Source organism: Myodes glareolus, chromosome 19 (assembly GCF_982192425.1).
Source record: "Myodes glareolus chromosome 19, mMyoGla1.1, whole genome shotgun sequence".
NCBI classification, from domain to species: Eukaryota; Metazoa; Chordata; class Mammalia; order Rodentia; family Cricetidae; genus Myodes; species Myodes glareolus.
The window spans coordinates 53,503,710-53,522,559 of record NC_142044.1 but is presented as its reverse complement, the minus strand read 5'-3'; the positions used below and the strand labels follow the sequence as shown (position 1 = coordinate 53,522,559).

Here is an 18,850-nt window from a genome sequence, read left to right as displayed (position 1 = left end):
GCCTTGAACTCACAGAGATCCACCTACCTCTGCCTCCCGAGTGCTGGGATGAAAGGCGTGCACCACCACTGCCCCTCTTCTTTACAACCTTCTTTACCTTCCTTGATGTTGTCTGTAACAACTGAAGGGAGAAAAGACAAGAAGCAAAGTACATGGAACTGTGTATAAGGAACGTATCCTATGGGCCGTCTTCCCATGGATGTAGAAGGTTATCACACTCATTCCTATCCCAGAGTACACTATCGGGCGTATGATTTTAGCTTATATCTGCTTGGTCCAGTGCTTTTATTTGGATAGTGACATTTAATCTATTATACTGTTTTGTATGAACCCACATGTTTATTTATAGAAATGTACGCCGCAGTCCACAAAAGATACTCTGTGGCAAAGCTAACAAAGGCTGTTTCCACAGTGCTATCTAAAGGCATGTGGAAGGACAATGATGACGTGAAGAACACACAATAGAACACTGTTGACAGAATCCTGGGATCCTGGGAGGTGCTGTGGAACGGCCGGCAGGGAAAGAAATTTCATTTGCAAGGGTTTACCACGCAGCACGCCTAGATGGAAAACAGTTGTGGGAACACTTGGCAGTACCAGGGTCCGGTGTGCTTACCAGTGTGCACATGACTGAACAGTAACACACTGAGAAAGGCTCTGCGTGTGTGTGTGTGTGTGTGTGTGTGTGTGCGTGTGTGTGTGTGTGTGTGTGTGTGTGTGTGTGTGAACGTGTCTCGACCCACGTCCCACGCTAGCGGGCAGAGGGCAGCGCCCAGCCAGGGAAGTTGTCGGGGGCGGGGGAGGGGGTGGTCAAGGTCCGTGCTGCGCCCGGAGCAGGTGGCTGCGGGGGCGCGCAGCCGAACCTCCCGGGGAGGAGGGGGGGGTTCGTCTCCGTGCGGGGCCGCGCCTGGCCGTGTCGCCGGGGCGGGGCGCACCGGACCGGCCGCGGCTGACGCAGGGCAGAGCGGAGCCGGGCGAGTGGGGGCAAGGGGCGGCGCCGTCTCGAGTCACCGCCCCCTCCCGCGCCTCGGCGCCGCCACCTTTCCATTCAGTCGCCCAACATGGCTGGAGCGCAGCGCTGAGTCCTCCCCACCGCCACCGCCGCCGCCGCCACCGCAGCAGCAACAGCAGCAGCAGCCTGCCCGGAGCGCTCGGCACCGTGCTGAGACCCGGGTGGCAGCAGGCATGTTGGGCGTCGCGGACGAGAGCTCTGTGCGCGTGGCTGTCAGGTGAGCTGCGGGAGGGAAGGAGGGAAAGAGGGCGAGCGGAGGAGAGCCGGCGGGTTCCCCCGCAGCCTGACCCCAGGCCCTTGCGTCGCGACAACTCTGGGAACCGCGGTCGCCGCCCCTCACCCCCCGCCCCACCCCCGCGGGCCGGGCACCGCTCGCTGCACGGTCGCCTCCCGGGCGGCCTTCGGGTGAACGCCGCCCGGCGTCCCCGGGAGTCGCCGCCGCGGCTGCCGCTCTGCAGGTCGGCCCGAGGTGTCTGTCCCCAGCGCCCGCCGCGCCGGCCTGAAGCGGCAGACAAAGCGTCGGGGTGACAGCGCGCGGCCGGTGCCCACTCGGGTCTCCGCACTGTGCACCTGATCTCACAGGTGTGGTCGTGGAGAGTGTATGGGGGGGGGAGGGGGACACAGTCACCCGCGGGAGGTCCGGAGAGGCAAACAACGTCGGCTAGACTGAGGGTTAGGTGGGCGATGGGGAGAAACCACCTGAGGTTAGTTAAGCACGGTGGATGTTGACAGTGACATCACACGCGCCTGGGGTTGAGTTTTGAAATCCTGGTTACGTGATGGTGTTGTGGTTAGGAACGGTGACATGGATATTTGATGTAATTCGGCTGATTGGATGCATCGCAAGAACTCCTGACGGTTGCTCTTGGAAAACTGCAGCATCATCACACTGAAAAATTAATGAAGCGTTCATCCTAGACCAAGTGCATGGCTTCCATCGCTCTGATCACATACTGTTAATTCATTTGCAGTTTAAAGATTATGTAGATAACCTGTCTTCAAAGAAATCCAGAGTTAGTGAACATCCTCTGCTGTCAAGATCTTTGTTGAAAATTACTGAAAGTTACATAATGTAATCATTCCTATGGTTATTTTAGTGACAAATCTTGATTAGGCACAGAAGTGGCAGGTTTAGATATCCTGGCTCTTTGTCTTAAAGAAGCAAGTGAAATTGGAAGGTATTTTGATTCCTTTATTTTGCAGGTAGTGAAATTACCTTTTAAATTCTTTACACTCAACAGCTGTAAAACTTTGAAAATTTTGTTCTCCGTTTTGGCTATACCTGAGCTATTTTCCATTAGTAGATGAGCTTGTTTTTCCTATTTATCCTGCTACCTTGTATTTATTTATTTTTGAGACAGGGTTTCTCTGTAGCTTTGGAGCCTGCCCTGGAACTAGCTCTACAGACCAGGCTGGCCTCGAACTCACAGAGATCCGCCTGCCTCTGCTTCCCGAGTGCTGGAATTAAAGGCCTCTGCCACCTCCGCCCAGCTCTACTATCTATTTTTTTTAACCTTAAAATATGAATTAGTGACTGCATCAGGGCCAGGGAAATAAATGGAAGGAAAAGACAGGAAGGCTGTTAAGAGCCAATTTCCTAGGAGCTCTGATTATGACAAACCACAAACTGTTAACCAAAACAGAAATTTCCTTGTGAGAAACCACTTTTTAAAATAAAAGATTTGAGATTTTTCATGTGGGCATCTTCTATGGTATTGTCTGGTTGGTTGATCACTATATTAAGTCTGGTCTTCCAGCGGAAGTGAAGAGTCATGAATAGGCAGGCCTACGGTGCTGATGATCTGTAAATACGTTACGTTACACTGGGTGGTGGCACAGGTGAATGGTACGGGTTTGATTTTTTGAGAAAAAGATTTGTCTGTCTTTCAGCCTTGCATATACCAGGATAACAGGTATGAGCCACCAGGGGTAGCTATCAAAACTTTGACAGAACTTGTTGGCCTACCTTATCAAGATGCAGTTTGGTGAAACTGGCATTTCTTCCCCCCGCCCCCCATTAAATACATTGTTCTCTTGTTCTTACTGTCTAAACTTATTCTATATAGGCTAAAAGTAGCTGATATTCACATAGCATTGTAATACTTATAAAATGTTTAGACAGATATTTACTTATAACAAACGTACATTGAACATTTCTGTCCTATGTCTGTTATTCTGATTTCTGAGCTAAAATTAATAATAAATGGTGTACATATATATCATATATTAGAGGCGAGACAATGTTCACCTGTTTTATATCCAGTAAAAAAAAAAACTCATCCTTCAGAGTCTGTGACTTAAATGCTTTTATTTTTATGTCCCTCTTACTGATGAGGAACAGGAAGATGACTAAGTCAACCTTCCACAATTAAACTGGTAGCAAATGATAGAAACAGGGTTCTGATCCAGACCGCTTCAATTTATGACTCAGGTTCTTCACCCTGAAGCCTGTGCAGGTGAGAGATAAGACTATGCCTTGCCAAGTTTTACTCTGCTTAAAAGGTCATTTGCTTCCTTCCAATCCTGTACGAGTTCAATTACAAATGGCTAGTCTTGGCAGACTGTTCATCTCCTGACATCCTAGAGGAGACAGGAGTTCACAAAGAGAAGCCGGAACTTGCCTTTTCCAGGGCCCTCCAATCCAGTCTGTTCTCCAGCTCGTGGCAAACTGCATCCGCAGGGGGAGTGAGTCTACAGAAATATTGTGTCTAGACACCAAATTAACAGAGACCTTTGGCCTGTCTTTCTCCTTTAATGCATACTGGAATGACAGGCCATGGAGACTTGGCTGTATTTCATAAAACCCAAAGCATTCTCAAGGTGCTTGTGTGTTATTGGCCTCAGAGGTGTGGTCTTATTAAAGGCCATTACTATACTATTAGAGGTTTTGCAAAATAAGTGCTTGAGACATATAAGCCTTTGACGGGGAGATGCTCAACAGAAAGTTTCTCTTTTAGGGAGAATGCTTTTGATTCCGTTTCTGAGAATACGTTGGCATTTGAGTTGTCTGAAGGTTCTCTTTCATTGAGAAAGGCTATGGATTCTGAAGACAATTCTCAGGTTCAATCTCATGTGGCTGGTGAAGACCTGAAATAAGGTTAATGCTATGTAACTAAAATTTAAGTTTAAATTAAATCTTTTTTTTTCATTTATTTGTGGTGTGTGTGTGTGTGTGTGTGTGTATATGTGTGTGTATGTGTGTGTATATGTGTGTGTGTGTATGTGTGTATGTGTGTGTATGTGTATATGTGTGTATGTGTGTGTGTGTGTATGTGTGTGTGTGTATGTGTATATGTGTGTATGTGTGTGTGTATGTGTATATGTGTGTATGTGTGTGTATGTGTATATGTGTGTATGTGTATGTGTGTGTGTGTATGTGTGTGTGTATGTGTATATGTGTGTATGTGTATGTGTGTGTGTGTATGTGTGTGTATGTGTGTGTATGTGTGTATGTGTGTGTGTGTATGTGTGTGTGTGTGTGTACATGCATATACACATGCACACCTTTGTGACAATCAGAAAACAATCTGTGGGGCTTATATTTTTTCCCTCCTATCATGTGGTTCTGAAGATCAACCTCTTAACCCTTAATAACAAAATACTTCTTTACCTGTCAAGCATACTATTGACCCAAATTTAAATTTAAATTTAAGAGTTGGTCTTTGACCCAGTTATTAGAAACTTTTTGTGTGCTTGAATATCTTTGTTATACGGTTTTATTTTTTTTTCAGCTGCAAAGATTTCATGAAATCTAAAACTGGTAAAGTATTTCTGGTGAAAATTTTGTGTTAAAGTTAATATGTGCATTCATGTATGTACACTGGGATTCAGTCTGGAAAATGAAAGCACTTAGCTCAATAGTTTTATCTTGTTTACATGTTGAAATATTTTGACTGTCACTGAATGACAGTCATTCCTGGAGTAAAATACTAAATTTAATTTCAATGAATGAAATTTAAATTCAATGAATGACAGCCATTCATTGAATAAAATATTAAATTTAATTTTATCCAGATTTTTCTCCTTAGAAACGTGGGTAGTAGAAACTTAAAAAGCATTTATAGTTTACTGGTGATGCTGCTCTGTAATGTAAATGTCAGACAGAATTAACAAGTACAACTGCTCGCAGACACAGAAAGAGCCACAGACTGACTGCAGACTTAAATAGAGCATGTACCAAATAGTGAGCATCTATGTTTAGTGTGTGGCTCTCATGCATGCCCATATGAACATGTATACATGTAAAGTAACATGTGTTACTTCAGAGCAATTAAGCTGACTGTCTCGCTTAGGTAGATGACATTTCCAGATACAAACACTGAAATGCAGCACACATTTTCTTCTAATCCTAATTGTCTTATGCTGAATTGACACTTCGTCTAACTAAAAATGATAAAACGATCTAAACATTTTAAATTCTTCATCTAAGACTTTGAGACAGTATGAGATGGTGTGGCCTTTTCTGTTTTTCCTTTTCTAAAACTTGACAAAAATACTTGTTACATTTTCCTTTTCAAAAACCTTAGCTTGTGGAATCCATCCAAGGACTGCATAACAATGGGGATTCAGAAAGGGCCATCAGATTTTTCATATAATTATATATGGCAACTAAATGTTTTTTGCTTGACTTTGGCAGGTCTCTAATATCTTTGACAGTGAGTTTGGATTAGTGCATTATATCAAATTTGTGTTTCTTTTCTTTTCTTCCTCCCCTCCTCCCCTGAGTCCTAGGTTTTTCTATGTAGTCCTAACTGTCCTGGAATTCATTCTGTAGACCAGGCTGGCCCTAAACTCAGAGATCTGCCTGCCTCTGCTGCCCTAGTGTTGGGCTTGAAGATGTGTGCCACCATGCCTGGTTCAATTTTTTTTTTCTTTCAGTTTACTGAAGCTTGCTTTGTTTGCTTGTTTGCTTGTTTAGTCTTTCATTCGTTTGTGACAGGTCTAACAATGTAGCACTGGCTGGTTTAGAACTGGCTTTGTAGACCAGGCCAGCCTTGAACTCAGAGATCCACCTACATTAGCCTCTTCTCTTGAGTACTGCATTAAAGGCATGCACCACCACACCTGGCCTGAACCCCTTTTATGAAAGGTTGGGGTGGATCCTGCACTCTTCCTCTGCTTCCTTCCCTCACACTGAGGTGGCAACCTGAAGCTATGAAGATTATAAGATCCCTTTGTGTGCCATTTGTTAAATGCGATTTTTATTGGTAGTGATACAAGCTGTTGACGCTACTGATGCCTCTGGATTGACAGGAAAGAACTGTTTAAAAACTTCTCACTTGCTTCTTTTCCCCCCAAGAATCTATTTACTTAAATTACTTTTGCTGCTAAAGAAACACTTTTAGAATGTTATCTCCTTACTTTGGTTATTATAAAAATAAATAGTTTGTTTACTTGCTAATAAAATTTTGGGAGAAACCCTGGATAGATAGTAGTAGTAAAGCTACTCTGTGAGACTAAAATGAGTCTGGAAAATACTAGGTGACTGTGAAGTTTCAAAGTTGAAACTCAAACCCAGATTTTTTATGATCCAATGTATTTCCACGTGTTACATTTTTTTAAAAATAATTTTTTTATTTATGTATACAATATTCTGTCTGTGTGTATGCCTGCTGGCCAGAAGAGGGCACCAGACCCCATTCCAGATGGTTGTGAGCCACCATATGGTTGCTGGGAATTGAACTCAGGACCTTTGGAAGAGCAGGCAATGCTCTTAACCTCTGAGTCATCTCTGCAGCCCCCACGTGTTACATTTTACTAGCGAATTTCAGTAAAGGTTTTCCTAGTGGAAACATGAAATAACATTTGAAGTAAGTATTTTGAAACAATTTTATGTTTTGAAGATGTAGACGTGCAAGATTCTTGGGTAGGTTTGTTGCATGGAAACATGAGCATTCAGTGTTTGCCCCTTTGCTTAGTCTTTGATTCAGTAGCTGTGTACTCCATGCCTCCCGTGTGTTCAGCACTGCCGACTAATATGCCTGATTTACATAGTTCTTTTTTCCTCACAGAACTTAGAAGTACCAATGTGACACATAATGCGTTAGCACCATCACAAAGTAGAACAAATGGCAAAAATTAAAAAAAAATGAACGGCAGTTGCCACAATTGAGGTTTTTATTCCTCTCATTTCTAAAAATTATGTTAGAAAAGTTCATCTGTTGTTCAAAAACATTTGACATGCATGTTTTGGTACTAAAAGAACCTCATCGAAAAATTGAGCCCCCAAGCCTATCTGCTAGGAGGACATTATCTCTCAGGCATCCTACTTGGTAAAATGAGCATTTTCCTTGTATGCCTTTGGTTTAGGAATTAATAGAAATGACAGAGAAGAGACCTTTCAATGCTAAAAGGTGATATGAGTTCAGAGTCAATGAAACCCTTATTTTATAAAAAGTAAAACTTATTTTACAGAGCATGAGCTAATTCGTTTCCTTTAGATATGGGTTAATACCTGTCCTACCTTACTTTTGATTGCTGTGATAAACACAAAGATCAAAAATAACTTGGAGGCCTTACCCATCCTGCTCACCATCCGTTATTGAGGAAAGTGAAGGCAGGAACTCAAGCATGCAGAGAAGCAGGGACTATGGAGGAAAAATGCTTCCTTACACAACCAAGGGCCACCTCTCCAGGGGTAGACCTGTCCACAGTGTGCTGGGCCCTCCCATATCCATCATTAATAAATGCCCTACGGACATGTCCACAAGCCAGCCTGCTGGTGGCATTGCCTCAGCTGAGGTTCTTTATTCCCTGGTGACTCTAGAGTTGACAAAAACTAACCAGTACCTAAGTGTAAAAGGTGCGCTGGAACTAGTTTATCATTTAGAATGGCTCAGGATTTCAAGTTCCATGTTTAATTATCAATGCTTCTTGTAGTCCTTAGTTGCTAATTGGTTACTCTTCTAATGCATAATTATGGGGTAGTGATTATGTACCAGGGCTTACAGTTTTAGTGAAGTCATGAAAGCAGAAATTACCCTGGAGGTTAATATCATAATCTTGTCTCAGTTCTCATCAATTTTCCCTCCAAATAATATAATTATTCATTATTATGGATATTCTTCCCTAAGACATATTACAATGTGCCGATCATACTTACTCTGACTTAGAAATTATTTTAAGTCAAAATCATTCATGGTCAGACATCATCCAACTGCAGATTAGGAAGCAAGATGCATACTAGTTAAAAAGCAATATATACTGTGAATCACTAGAACAATTTTAATCATAAGCAGCACATTTGCTGGCATTTTAGTGTTTCCTTCTGAATAGTGCATTTGTGAACTGTATTTCATCTGGTTTTCCCAACGGATTAACTCTTTAATCTTGTCAGAGTATTAAAATAGTTTGCCTGTGGTTGCAACTTTGTTTCAGACAAATTACTGTCAAGTCAGAGAATAGAATCATGATACTCTGTGATTATTATGAAATGTTGCTTAATGTTTAAGAATTACATTTAAAATCCACTTGCCGTTTGTTTCTTAAGGGTCATTGAAATTTTATGTTCAACATAATTTTGGTATTCCTACAATTATTGGCAAAATGGACTTGAAAGCAGAAAGGCCCTTTCAGGAGGCTAGCTGCTCAAGGGTTTATTCAGAGAGTTGAGAGTAGAGGCCCAGAGATGCAGAAGGCATTATTTGAGGTCACACACAGTTGAGGCTATTCTTCTGTTGATTTGCACTGTGAATCTAGAACTTTATATTTTTCTTGAAACATCTAGGAATAGAATATCATATATTTGACAAAATTAAGTTCCTGTAGTTTTAATCCTTTAAGGACATATATTGAAACTATAATTGGTGATGAGAGGCATGTCTTCACTGTTGATGCTCACTAGTTTTGCTTTATGAATGCTTCAACTCTAGGATTTGACTAGTAATTTTAGTTAAAACCCTAGTGACAGAAACCCAGCTCTAAAATTTTGAGGATCCTGATATATTAAAACATGAAAAACGTAAGATTGTGTTATAAAAAATCATACAAACTAGTTCAGTATTTACATTAAAATATTAGCACTTTCACAATATATATAAGTGCATATAAGTGCAGTGGGCAAGAGTCTAATTATGAATTAATTTAAAGCATACCTATTCCCTCTTTCTTCCTGTGTATTGTAGACTTGGGACTTGTGACCACCTCCTAAATTCAGTCTTCGTTCTTGACTGTTTTTTTTTTTTCAGTATACTAAAGGATTATCACATATTCTGGTAATAATCTTACTTCAGAGGAGGTGACTGAAAGGCGGAATGGGAATGGGGAAGACGTTTGTAGAGATCAGAGAGGAAATAGAGAGATGGAAGTCAGATTTTCAGGGCCCTCTTTGCAGGTTGCTTCACTCCACAATTGGTCCTGAAGCTTTGGGTCATTTCAGCTTTTCCCAACCTTATTTCTGAAGAAATACAGAACGGAACATGCGTTTGGTCGTAAGGGAAGTCGGCCATCTAAAATGTACCGCTTTATAGAAGCTTTTAACCTACTCTGCCTTTTAGGGTCACAATCCTTTATATATATATATACATATATATATATATATACACACACACATATATATATGTATATATATATATATTTATACACACACACACATATATATTATGCCTCCTTCCTTTCTCGCCAATACAATACTTAGTGCTTTTTTCTTTTATAAAGAAGGTGGTAATGTATTATATTGACAACATTATTACAATTGAATATCTAAAGGTCAATGCTATTACTGACATGAAGCAAATAGATATTAAAATGTCCAGAGGTCATTCACAATTTGACCTTCGGGCTAATCTATTTGGATGATGGTTCCACTCCATCCTCTGCTTCAGGAAGAGGAAGGAACAAGAAAAACGTGTAGTTGTGGATAGGGGAAGATAAGACTCATGGGACCACTCAGGTGAAAAAATCCAAGGGCAGGTCAAGGTTTGTTCCTTGCTCTTGTATTGGAGGTCCTTCTCAACTTTGGAAACCTTTACCTGTCGCTAGGCATGAAAGTATCACAGATCTTTGAATATGGTGAAGAAATTATGGATTTACACATATAATATCTGAAATATTATATAAATATTTTGGAGTAGACGATCATGTTTTTCGACACAGCTACAAAGTCAGTTAGCGTTCTAAGCCAGAGAGACTGTTTATCCAATAAGCAGGACTCAGAGGTGGTAGGAAATAAAAGCTATCGTCCATTCTTACACTGTGCTGACGTGACATACACCGTCTCTGTTCTCCAAAGTATTCATTTGAATCCTTACTTTTTGGATCAAAACTCACTTCTTCATCACATAATTATCGAATGCCAATTATGTACCCAAACTACGTAAGCCATTGTGATAGTAAATATTGACAATAAATAATTGCTATCAAGGCTAATCAAATAATGGGGTGAACCCTGGATAGATGGTCAGATACCACCTGTTAAGGATGGATTCTTGCCTGGGATAAACTTGGTCTTGACCAGGTAGCTTCTTCACTGATGTCAGTGGATTCAGGAAAAGAGACAGCCATATAAAATCCCTTGGAAAGTGGTTTTGCTATAAATGGCGACAGTAATATTAGAGATGAATTTGGTGGCGTGTGTGAGCCAGTTATATTATAAACTCTAGTGATTGGCTTCAGTGTGTGACCCATTGTGTCTGTTTTTGATTGTCTTACTGTGTTTTTATCATTACGAATGGTACGGCAATGTATAAACACATCCTAAACCCCTCCCAGCCGAGCTGCTCAGGTGTACATATATTAACCACATACGACCCTACTACTCTGCTATACCTAACTTCTCATTTTACAGTTTAGTAGAATCCACCATTTTAATTTTTCCTTTCCCAAACAGGCTTTCAATTGGCATGGTTTTCAGTGTGTGTGTGTGTGTGTGTGTGAGAGAGAGAGAGAGAGAGAGAGAGAGACTATTGTTTACTTGTTTCACACAATGTAAGAGGATAAGGACCAAATTCGATACTAAAATTGTGAGTGTTCTTTTTGAAATGCTTACATACTTTGAAACTATAGGTAGTGTTTTTCTGTGTTTTTTCTCATTGAGGCTGGCAACAAGTCACTAAAGTGTAGTGTGGATTGAAGAATACTTTAGGGATAAATGAGTAGGGCCAGAGATAGCAGTGATACAGTTAATTTATGTATTTGTTGTTGTTATTATTGTGTGTATGTATGATGCGTTTGGACACTTGGGCAGAAGCTAGAGGCTAGCTTTGTAGGGCAAGTTTACCTCTTCCGACTTTCTATGGGATCAGGGAAGCAAATTCAGGGCCAGAATTGGGCAATAATTACATTTAAGCAGCAAGTGCCCTTGGCCTCTGAGCAATGTGCCTATCCTGTGTGCGTTGATGGTGTAATGAGATACACAGTAATGAGATATACAGATAGAGCCCTGTGTGAGGCCTTATCTGTGGACATTTTCAAAGAAGATTGGCTCTTAGAAACAGGAAATGCATCACTTGCTCTTTCAAGTCGAGTCTGATTATCTCTAAGTCAGTTTTTAATTTTATAAGAAAATTCTTTTATTCAATTTCCCCCATTAGTGAAATAATATGGCATCAGCAGAAGTACTGTGAGCAGAGGCCCACAACCAGCTGCAGTGCACTGTCTAATACGACTACAATTAGATTTTTGGTGCATTTCTTTTGGTCTATTTTCATTGTGTGTTTGTGTTTTTCCACCACTGTTAAAATCAGCACATATCCTTTGTAGCCCGGTATTTTCACTTTACGGTATATAAGAAACATTTTCTTATGTATTTTCTGGAAACATTAAAAAAGCATATTTTAAATATACGTTGTCATCTTTCTTTATAATAATTTAATATGACAGGTGTTAAATTCAGTAAATTAAGCAGTAATTTAATCAACAAGAATTATGTCAGATGGCTATAGATTTAAGAACTGTGCTGTCTCCTGTTATTGTTGGTGATGCATGTTTATCAGCAGTGACTTTACAGGTGAGGTTTTCCTGGGGTCAGAGGTTGGGGTTGCTGCTGAGAGTGGGCATGCTTCTCAGAGAAAGATATAGTGCTGATTACTTTGAACTTTTCATCTGTACCCAGATCAAGACATACTGTATTAGAGTACTGTAGGCATTGTCCCCCAAATATTATTCTAACCATCTGATGGTGAGCCAAATACAAAGCTGTAACTGGGTCATGTTCCTTGAAAAAGAGAACCTTTTTTTTAAGGCATTTCTTTCGCTTTGCATCTCAATTCAAGCCCAGAGAACTTTGGTTCCAGCAGTCTACTGTTTACCTAGTTTGCATCTATCCTGTCTTAAAGTGGAAGCTGTGAATTGCACATTGAACTTGAGATTGCAGATCTCATTCCTAGCTCTTTGGCCTGTTGTGTAAATGTGACGTCTACAACATCTTTGACTGTCAATTTCTGCAATACAATACAATAATGTATTCTATTTTGAATTTTCATTCGCCAAACTTGCCCTTTAATTGGCAGTACATTCTAGTTGTCGTTGGTTTTGTTTTTAAACTAATTTCTTATACAATTAGACCTTATTACTCCCCCCTATTTAGTTCTTGTCTTTGAAAGTAAAATTTGCTTAGTTAGCTTTAGTTTTCATAACTTTATATTGTTATGGCATAGCATATCTTTTCATTTATTTTTTGCATATATTCTGTGACTGTTGGTCTCAACATAGAACAATTCAAAGACTTTTGATGATTTGGACTTTTAAGTTTGACCATATTTTGATACTAGATTGGTGGCATTTAGAGCCTTTTCATACTTGGATCATATTTATTCATGTTTAAAAAAAAATGGCATCAAGATCTTGTTAGATCTTGTAAGTGGTTGTGATCTGCCAGTCTAGTTGATTTCAGAGTCATGCTCGTGGGCAAGACTGCGAGGTCCGTCACCCTTCAATGAACTTGTCAGCCTTACTCATTCTTAATGTAGGACAGCTGCTCCTGTTGAGAAGCAGGGCTTGGAGATAAGGGAGAATGACTCGATGCATCACCGGTCAAAACTGTTTCACCCACAATCCTGAGTGTTTTTCTCTTTCAGGTGAAAATTATGTTATAGCAGTTCATGTTAAAAGTCTATGTGGACTAAATAAACAGAATTATTTAATAGTTTGTTACGAAAATTAAAGTGATAATGTATTAAAACCCTTATATTATTGACACTTAGTCAAATGTGTTATGTGTCTAAATGTATGTGTGTATATATACACACACACATATATATACATGTATGTAGGTATGTGTGTCTATGTATTATGTTTCTGTATGTATTTGCATATATATGTGTGTATTTATGTGTATGTATTTGGTAGCTATATCTGCCTGATTTTTGGCAATGATGCCATAAGTGGCAATTACTACTGCTGTTACCATTTTTTTTTTCAGTAGCAGACAAATAACTTGTCAGAGGAACTGTTTATTCAGTGATGATGTACTTTGGTCAAGGCGGTTGTCTTGTGTAGTTCTTCCTTATCCCGTACCCTGAGTTCACTAGTCTTTAGCAAGACCAAGTCCATTGGTTTTGTTTTTTAAGTTCCTTAACTGATCGTGATCTCAGAAGTGTTGAGAACCAGGAGCCTTGGACATAGCGTGTATTTGATTCTCCAGCTCCCTTCCCATCTTTCACAGGTAGTCTTTGAAGGTCCTGAGTGGGCCCATCATCTCATTGGGTTTGAATGTGGATTATTCTCCGACTCACAGGGAAACCGGAGCAGTGATCCTTTGCCGTACCAAGCTGTTATTTTAAAATTTGCTTCAAGCAGTACAACTTACTGCTGATTATCCTTATACTTTTTAGGGGCTTAGATTTGAAATCATATCTTTTCTGACTTGGTGTTTGTCTTAGCTGTCTGCTTTATTTGGCTTTTTCTGGATTTAGAAACCAAACACAATTGGTGAAGGGAAAGTTAGAAAATTTCCTCTATGTGAGAGAAACTTAACCTCTTTTATTCCAGTGGGGATCTTTTTCAACCTACCTAGGATCCTCAAAAATGGACGTTGCCTTCAGATGCTTTTGTATGTGCGTGCGGGTACTAATCCAACCCTGGTCACCTCTGCTGTCAGTCCACTTCCATGTCATCCAGACCTGTGACAGATTAGCTCTCCAGCTTTCTCTTTTATCCCATGACAGACAGGAAGCTGCAATATATTTTAAGATTAAAATTTCTTGAAACCAAGAAGCTGTAATTTTAATATGAAACTAATGTGATACACACAGGCATAGGCATACACACATATTCCTAAACAGAACTCATTAAGCAGTTGAATGAACCTGGATAATATAGTATAACATGTATTAACGTTGGTACACAACATAAACTGATATTTGCTTCCTAATATTCACTGATTAGAGTCTATTGAGTGACTTTGAAAGTTTTGGTAATTTCTTAACCTTGCTTACCTTTGCATAAATATAAAAACAATGGTCTGCCTGGCTTTTGTTGTGGCCTTATAATATGTTTGCCATTGATGCTGGGTGTCTTTTGATAAAGCCACCCACAGACTGTACAGTACTGAGTTTAGCTACTCATGGACTGCATTTGTTCACCAAGAGCCTGGCATGTCTAGGCCAGTCTTTGCTTTTCTTGCAGAAGCATCCCTGATTAGGAATATCTCTTAGTTACTTTTCTGTTGCTGTTAAGAGATACAATGACTAAGGTCACTTTTGAAAAAGTTTATTGTGGCTCACGGTTCCAAAGGATTAATTAAAGTCCATGATTGTCATGGCAGGGAGCATGTCAGCAGACAGGCATGCATGGTGCTGGAGCAGTAGCTGAGAGCCTACATACAGAGCCACAGGCACAAGACAGACAGAGAGAGGCAGACACAGGGAAAGGCAGGATGGAATGGCATAGCCACACCTCCTCCAGGAGAGCCACAGCTCCTAATACTTCCCAAACAGTTCCATCAACTGCAGGCTGAGCATTTAAGTGTGTGAACTTATGAGGGATGCTCTCATTAAAACCACCCTGGCATTGCTGTCATCTTAACATAGTGTCCACTGAGGAACTTCTCAGGGCTAATTGACCTCTCTGTGTTTGCTTTATATGCCGTTTCTTCAGTTTTATTCTTTTTAAGGTTAACATCATCATGCTTATTTATAAGGTGCAGTATTATAATCTAACAAATTGGAAGACATGTAGTCATTAAACCAAGGTGTTTGGAACCTTCCAACTCTTCCTGGTTATTCTGTAGAGTAAATTGTAGACTGTAGATGTCAGATGCCCTCCAGCACTGGAACTACTTTGCTCCCTAATTATGTCTGAGTCGCCATTGACCCTTCCCTGCCCTCTCTGCCTTCCATGCTCACCCTCAGAGATTGCTTTCCACCTTTTGCTCTGAGTGATCGGTTTTCCCTCTTAGTTTTCCACCCCTTACCTCCTCAATTTTCTTTGCTTCTGTGGCATAGCGTAGCAAAAAGAGCAGACTTTAAATTCAGAAAGATACGAGTTCAGAATTTAATAGTTGGCAGCCTTAATTTTCTCATGGATGAAATAGACTTTAATACCTGTCTTAGAGAGTCGGGATTACAAAGTCATAGGCAGTTTGCACTTAGGAATGTTTGGGAGATGCTAGATTTATTTCTAGCTTCATCTCTGTTCCCTTTCTCCTGCCATTTCAATCTCTTCTTTTCTTCTTCCTCTTTCCTAGAAAGACAATTCTCTTTTTTCTTCTCCTCCAGGTAATATCCAGTAATTCCATATAGCTTCTTTATTGCTTACCTCAAGCTAGAGATAATGTTTTGGTGAGCTCTTGTTGTTTAATTCCACTTTCATCTTGAGTTTATCTATGAAGACGTTTATAGTTATGGGAATTAACTGACCGAGTTATAAATCGCCCAAAGAGTACCTGGCACATGGTAATCCTCAATAAATATAAGTTTAGATTAATTTATAACAATGTACTTCTTAATAGAAACTTCTACATCTTTACTTGGGGTGCCCTTTTCTTGTTATTCTGTCTGCCTCTAATGAAGAGGAAAAATAATAGTACATTGGCAGCAGGTAATGACTTAGATAGCACCAACAGAATACAGCTTGTGCTTATCCAGCACAGTGGCGCCTAGGCTTGCCTTTTCTGACCAGGCAAGTTGTGTGGTCAAGACCATGATGATTAACTTTGGGGCCATTTTGGGGAAAGTGCTTTCCTGAGTTTGCTCTCAGTCCGTGAGCACAATTGGTAGACCTGTGTTCTGGGTCTGCTCTCAACTGGTGAGCACAGTTGGTAGACCTGCGTTGTCCTGGTCTGCTCTCAGCTGGTGAGTACAATTGGTTAGACTGTGTTGTTCTTCTCCTTTCCTCTGCACGCAGGGGATAGTCAGCGATTTCCAGTTGCTTGTCTTGCAAAGTGAGCTGACTGCCATGCTAATCCCTAAATCTCTTAAAATTTATTCCTTGGTATGCTGTTAATCTGAGCACATTTCTACTTACATCAACCATCTGATTGCTAAGAACCCCAAAGAGATCACATGCACACATGCATTTTCTACTAATCCCTAAGCAAACATTTAATAATTTCTGTGTGACATACACACCTTGATGTTTTAAGATGTGATAAGGTTTCAAAGTTTCTTTGCTAATTTAAAAAATATGTGGTTCATTTTGCTCGTCCTCTTTGTTGTGATGAGACATATAATACTGTGTAATTTTGATGACCATGGTTAAATGTAAAATGAACAAGTATTCTTGATTGACTTCCTCCCTCCTTCCCTTCCTTCTTCTGTCCCTTTCTTTCCCTGTTCTTTCTTTCTTGCTTGCTTCCTTTTTTGTTCTTTCTCAATAATTGGATCTTCAATGCTTATATAGTATAAACTGTTCAAATTTTGACTACTTGGCCTGTTTCATTTACATTGAAAACAGTGATATCTTGTGATAAGATATGTCAACAAATGAAGTCCGAAACTTAAATGATCCCGAATTTCTTTTCCTTGTTTTAAAATCAACCTGTGTAGAAAACAAACTTACTTTTCCCCCGTTGGTACTGGGGATGGTTTCACCACTGTCCTATTGCTGTGGAGAGACACCATGACCAAGGTGAACGCGCACAAAGGAAAGCTTTCTATTGTGGGCTCACTTACAGTTTGAAAGGATGAGTCTGTGATCATCATGCTGGGAGGCAGACAGGCTTGCTGCTGGAGCGGTAGCTGAGAGCGTTCCATCCTGATCCACAGGCAGCGGGCAGAGGGAGAGAGACACTGGGCCTACCATGGGCTTTTGGAACCTCAAATCCTTCCCCAGTGACACACCTACTCCAGCAATGCCATGCCTCCTCTAACAAGGACACATCTCCTAATCCTTCCCAGAGAGTTTCACTAATTGGGGATCAGCATTCAAATAGATGAGCCTCTGGGGACCATTCTCATTCCTCCCACCTAAACTCCATCAAGCCTAGCTCAGCCTTGAGCTGTGTCAGTAATCCAGGCTGACTCATCTCTCTGAAACCTGAGTATATGCAGCAGAAAGCTAAATGCACTGCTTTAGATAACTAAGGCGTTTTACTACCCTTAGCGGGCAGAGGAATCATCCAAATATAAGCTCCTAAAATAATGAGCGCCCATGTTAGCAATCGTGTAATGTAAGGAAAGATTACTGCCGTCCACAGTCATAGTTAAGTCCTCCACATACATACTCCAGACCAGGTTTTAGGATTTTCAGTCGCTGTCTGTATATTCTCATCAGAGTCGTTCTGTATTTACCAGAAAAAACAACTACTAACAAGAATGTCTGCTTCCAAAAGCTATCGCCTTTGTACTTTCGAATATTAAATATGGTTATTTGCACATTATAGAATTTCTTCTATAATTTAATCTTTTAAATATGACTTTGTCAGTGTTTTTCTTCGAGTCGACATTTGCTCACTTCCATTCCCCGGATTCATTCTGAGGTGATGATGATATTGTAAAATTAACCCTGTGGAAAAATAATGTGTTCCATCTTTATGACTCAGATCTTGAGTGTGAAGTGAATAGTACTTTTATTGTGTCCATTACATTTAGTAAAAATGTTCAGAAAAGGCTCATGATATAGCAGGAATTACGTAGACATAGTCTGCTAGCAAAATAATTGAATTTGTAAGGACAGTAATAGCTCTCTTAAATTTGGCTCAGACCAATGTGTATCACTTTAGTTCGGTTCAGCTTATTAGTTATTGAGGACTGCTAAGAACGAGTCATTCAACATACGTTGCTGGGAAGGTACAAGATGAATTGCATATGGATTTTGCCCTTAAAGAACTTAGTCCAAGAGCTGGGGATGTAGTTCCATGGATAACTACATGCATAGCATTTGTGAAGCACTGGATTTAATCTCTGGAAGATGAAAACAGAGAGGAAGGAAAAGATGAACTCAGTTTTGTTGGGAGTATCTGCATGTGATTACAAGGCTTAATGGCTATTCCACAAAGCATGCCAGAAACGAATGTGCACATGTTATGTGCAGCCTGTCAGAGGAGTCTGCCCCAGCAGCCACCGGAATCACAATAGCCGCCTTTGTAGGCAGAAGGAAGAACTACATATTTTCCATACTGGCAACGTAAGCACTTAATGATTAATCTCATGAAATCTAGTCTTTGCAATCTCCTAATCTTTAGCATCATGCTTAACCTTTTTCAGCGTGTTTCCAGTTTCTGAACAGTTCTGCCTTCCCCACATTTTATTCCTATAACTTTCATCATATATATATATATATATATATATATATATATACACATTGATTGCAAAGATTTATTATCAACTGTTCATTCATAGCCACAAAGATAGGAGTACACACCTACATCTGAGTATGCATGTACACACTTAAACATAATCTAATATCCTTTTCATGATAATTAATAACATTTACTACTCTTTGTTTTCAAAAGCTGAGAAA

The 18,850-nt window shown here is 40.2% G+C and overlaps 1 protein-coding gene across 20 annotated transcripts in view; it reads left to right on the top strand.

The window, feature by feature from the left end:
* Positions 1 to 1,056: 1,056 nt before the first annotated feature.
* Positions 1,057 to 18,850, top strand: part of Kif21a (kinesin family member 21A) — a 112,537-nt gene continuing 94,743 nt past the window's right edge. For 12 of the 20 annotated variants that reach the window (XM_085678804.2, XM_085678816.2, XM_085678810.2 and 9 more), the window contains exon 1: positions 1,058 to 1,229. In XM_085678804.2, coding sequence (XP_085534930.2) covers positions 1,186 to 1,229 — 44 coding nt within the window. In that variant the 5' untranslated portion in view covers positions 1,058 to 1,185. Of the gene's footprint in view, positions 1,230 to 18,850 lie in introns of all 20 variants that reach the window. The other 8 variants (XM_085678818.2, XM_085678806.2, XM_085678819.2 and 5 more) reach the window with 2 other exon arrangements.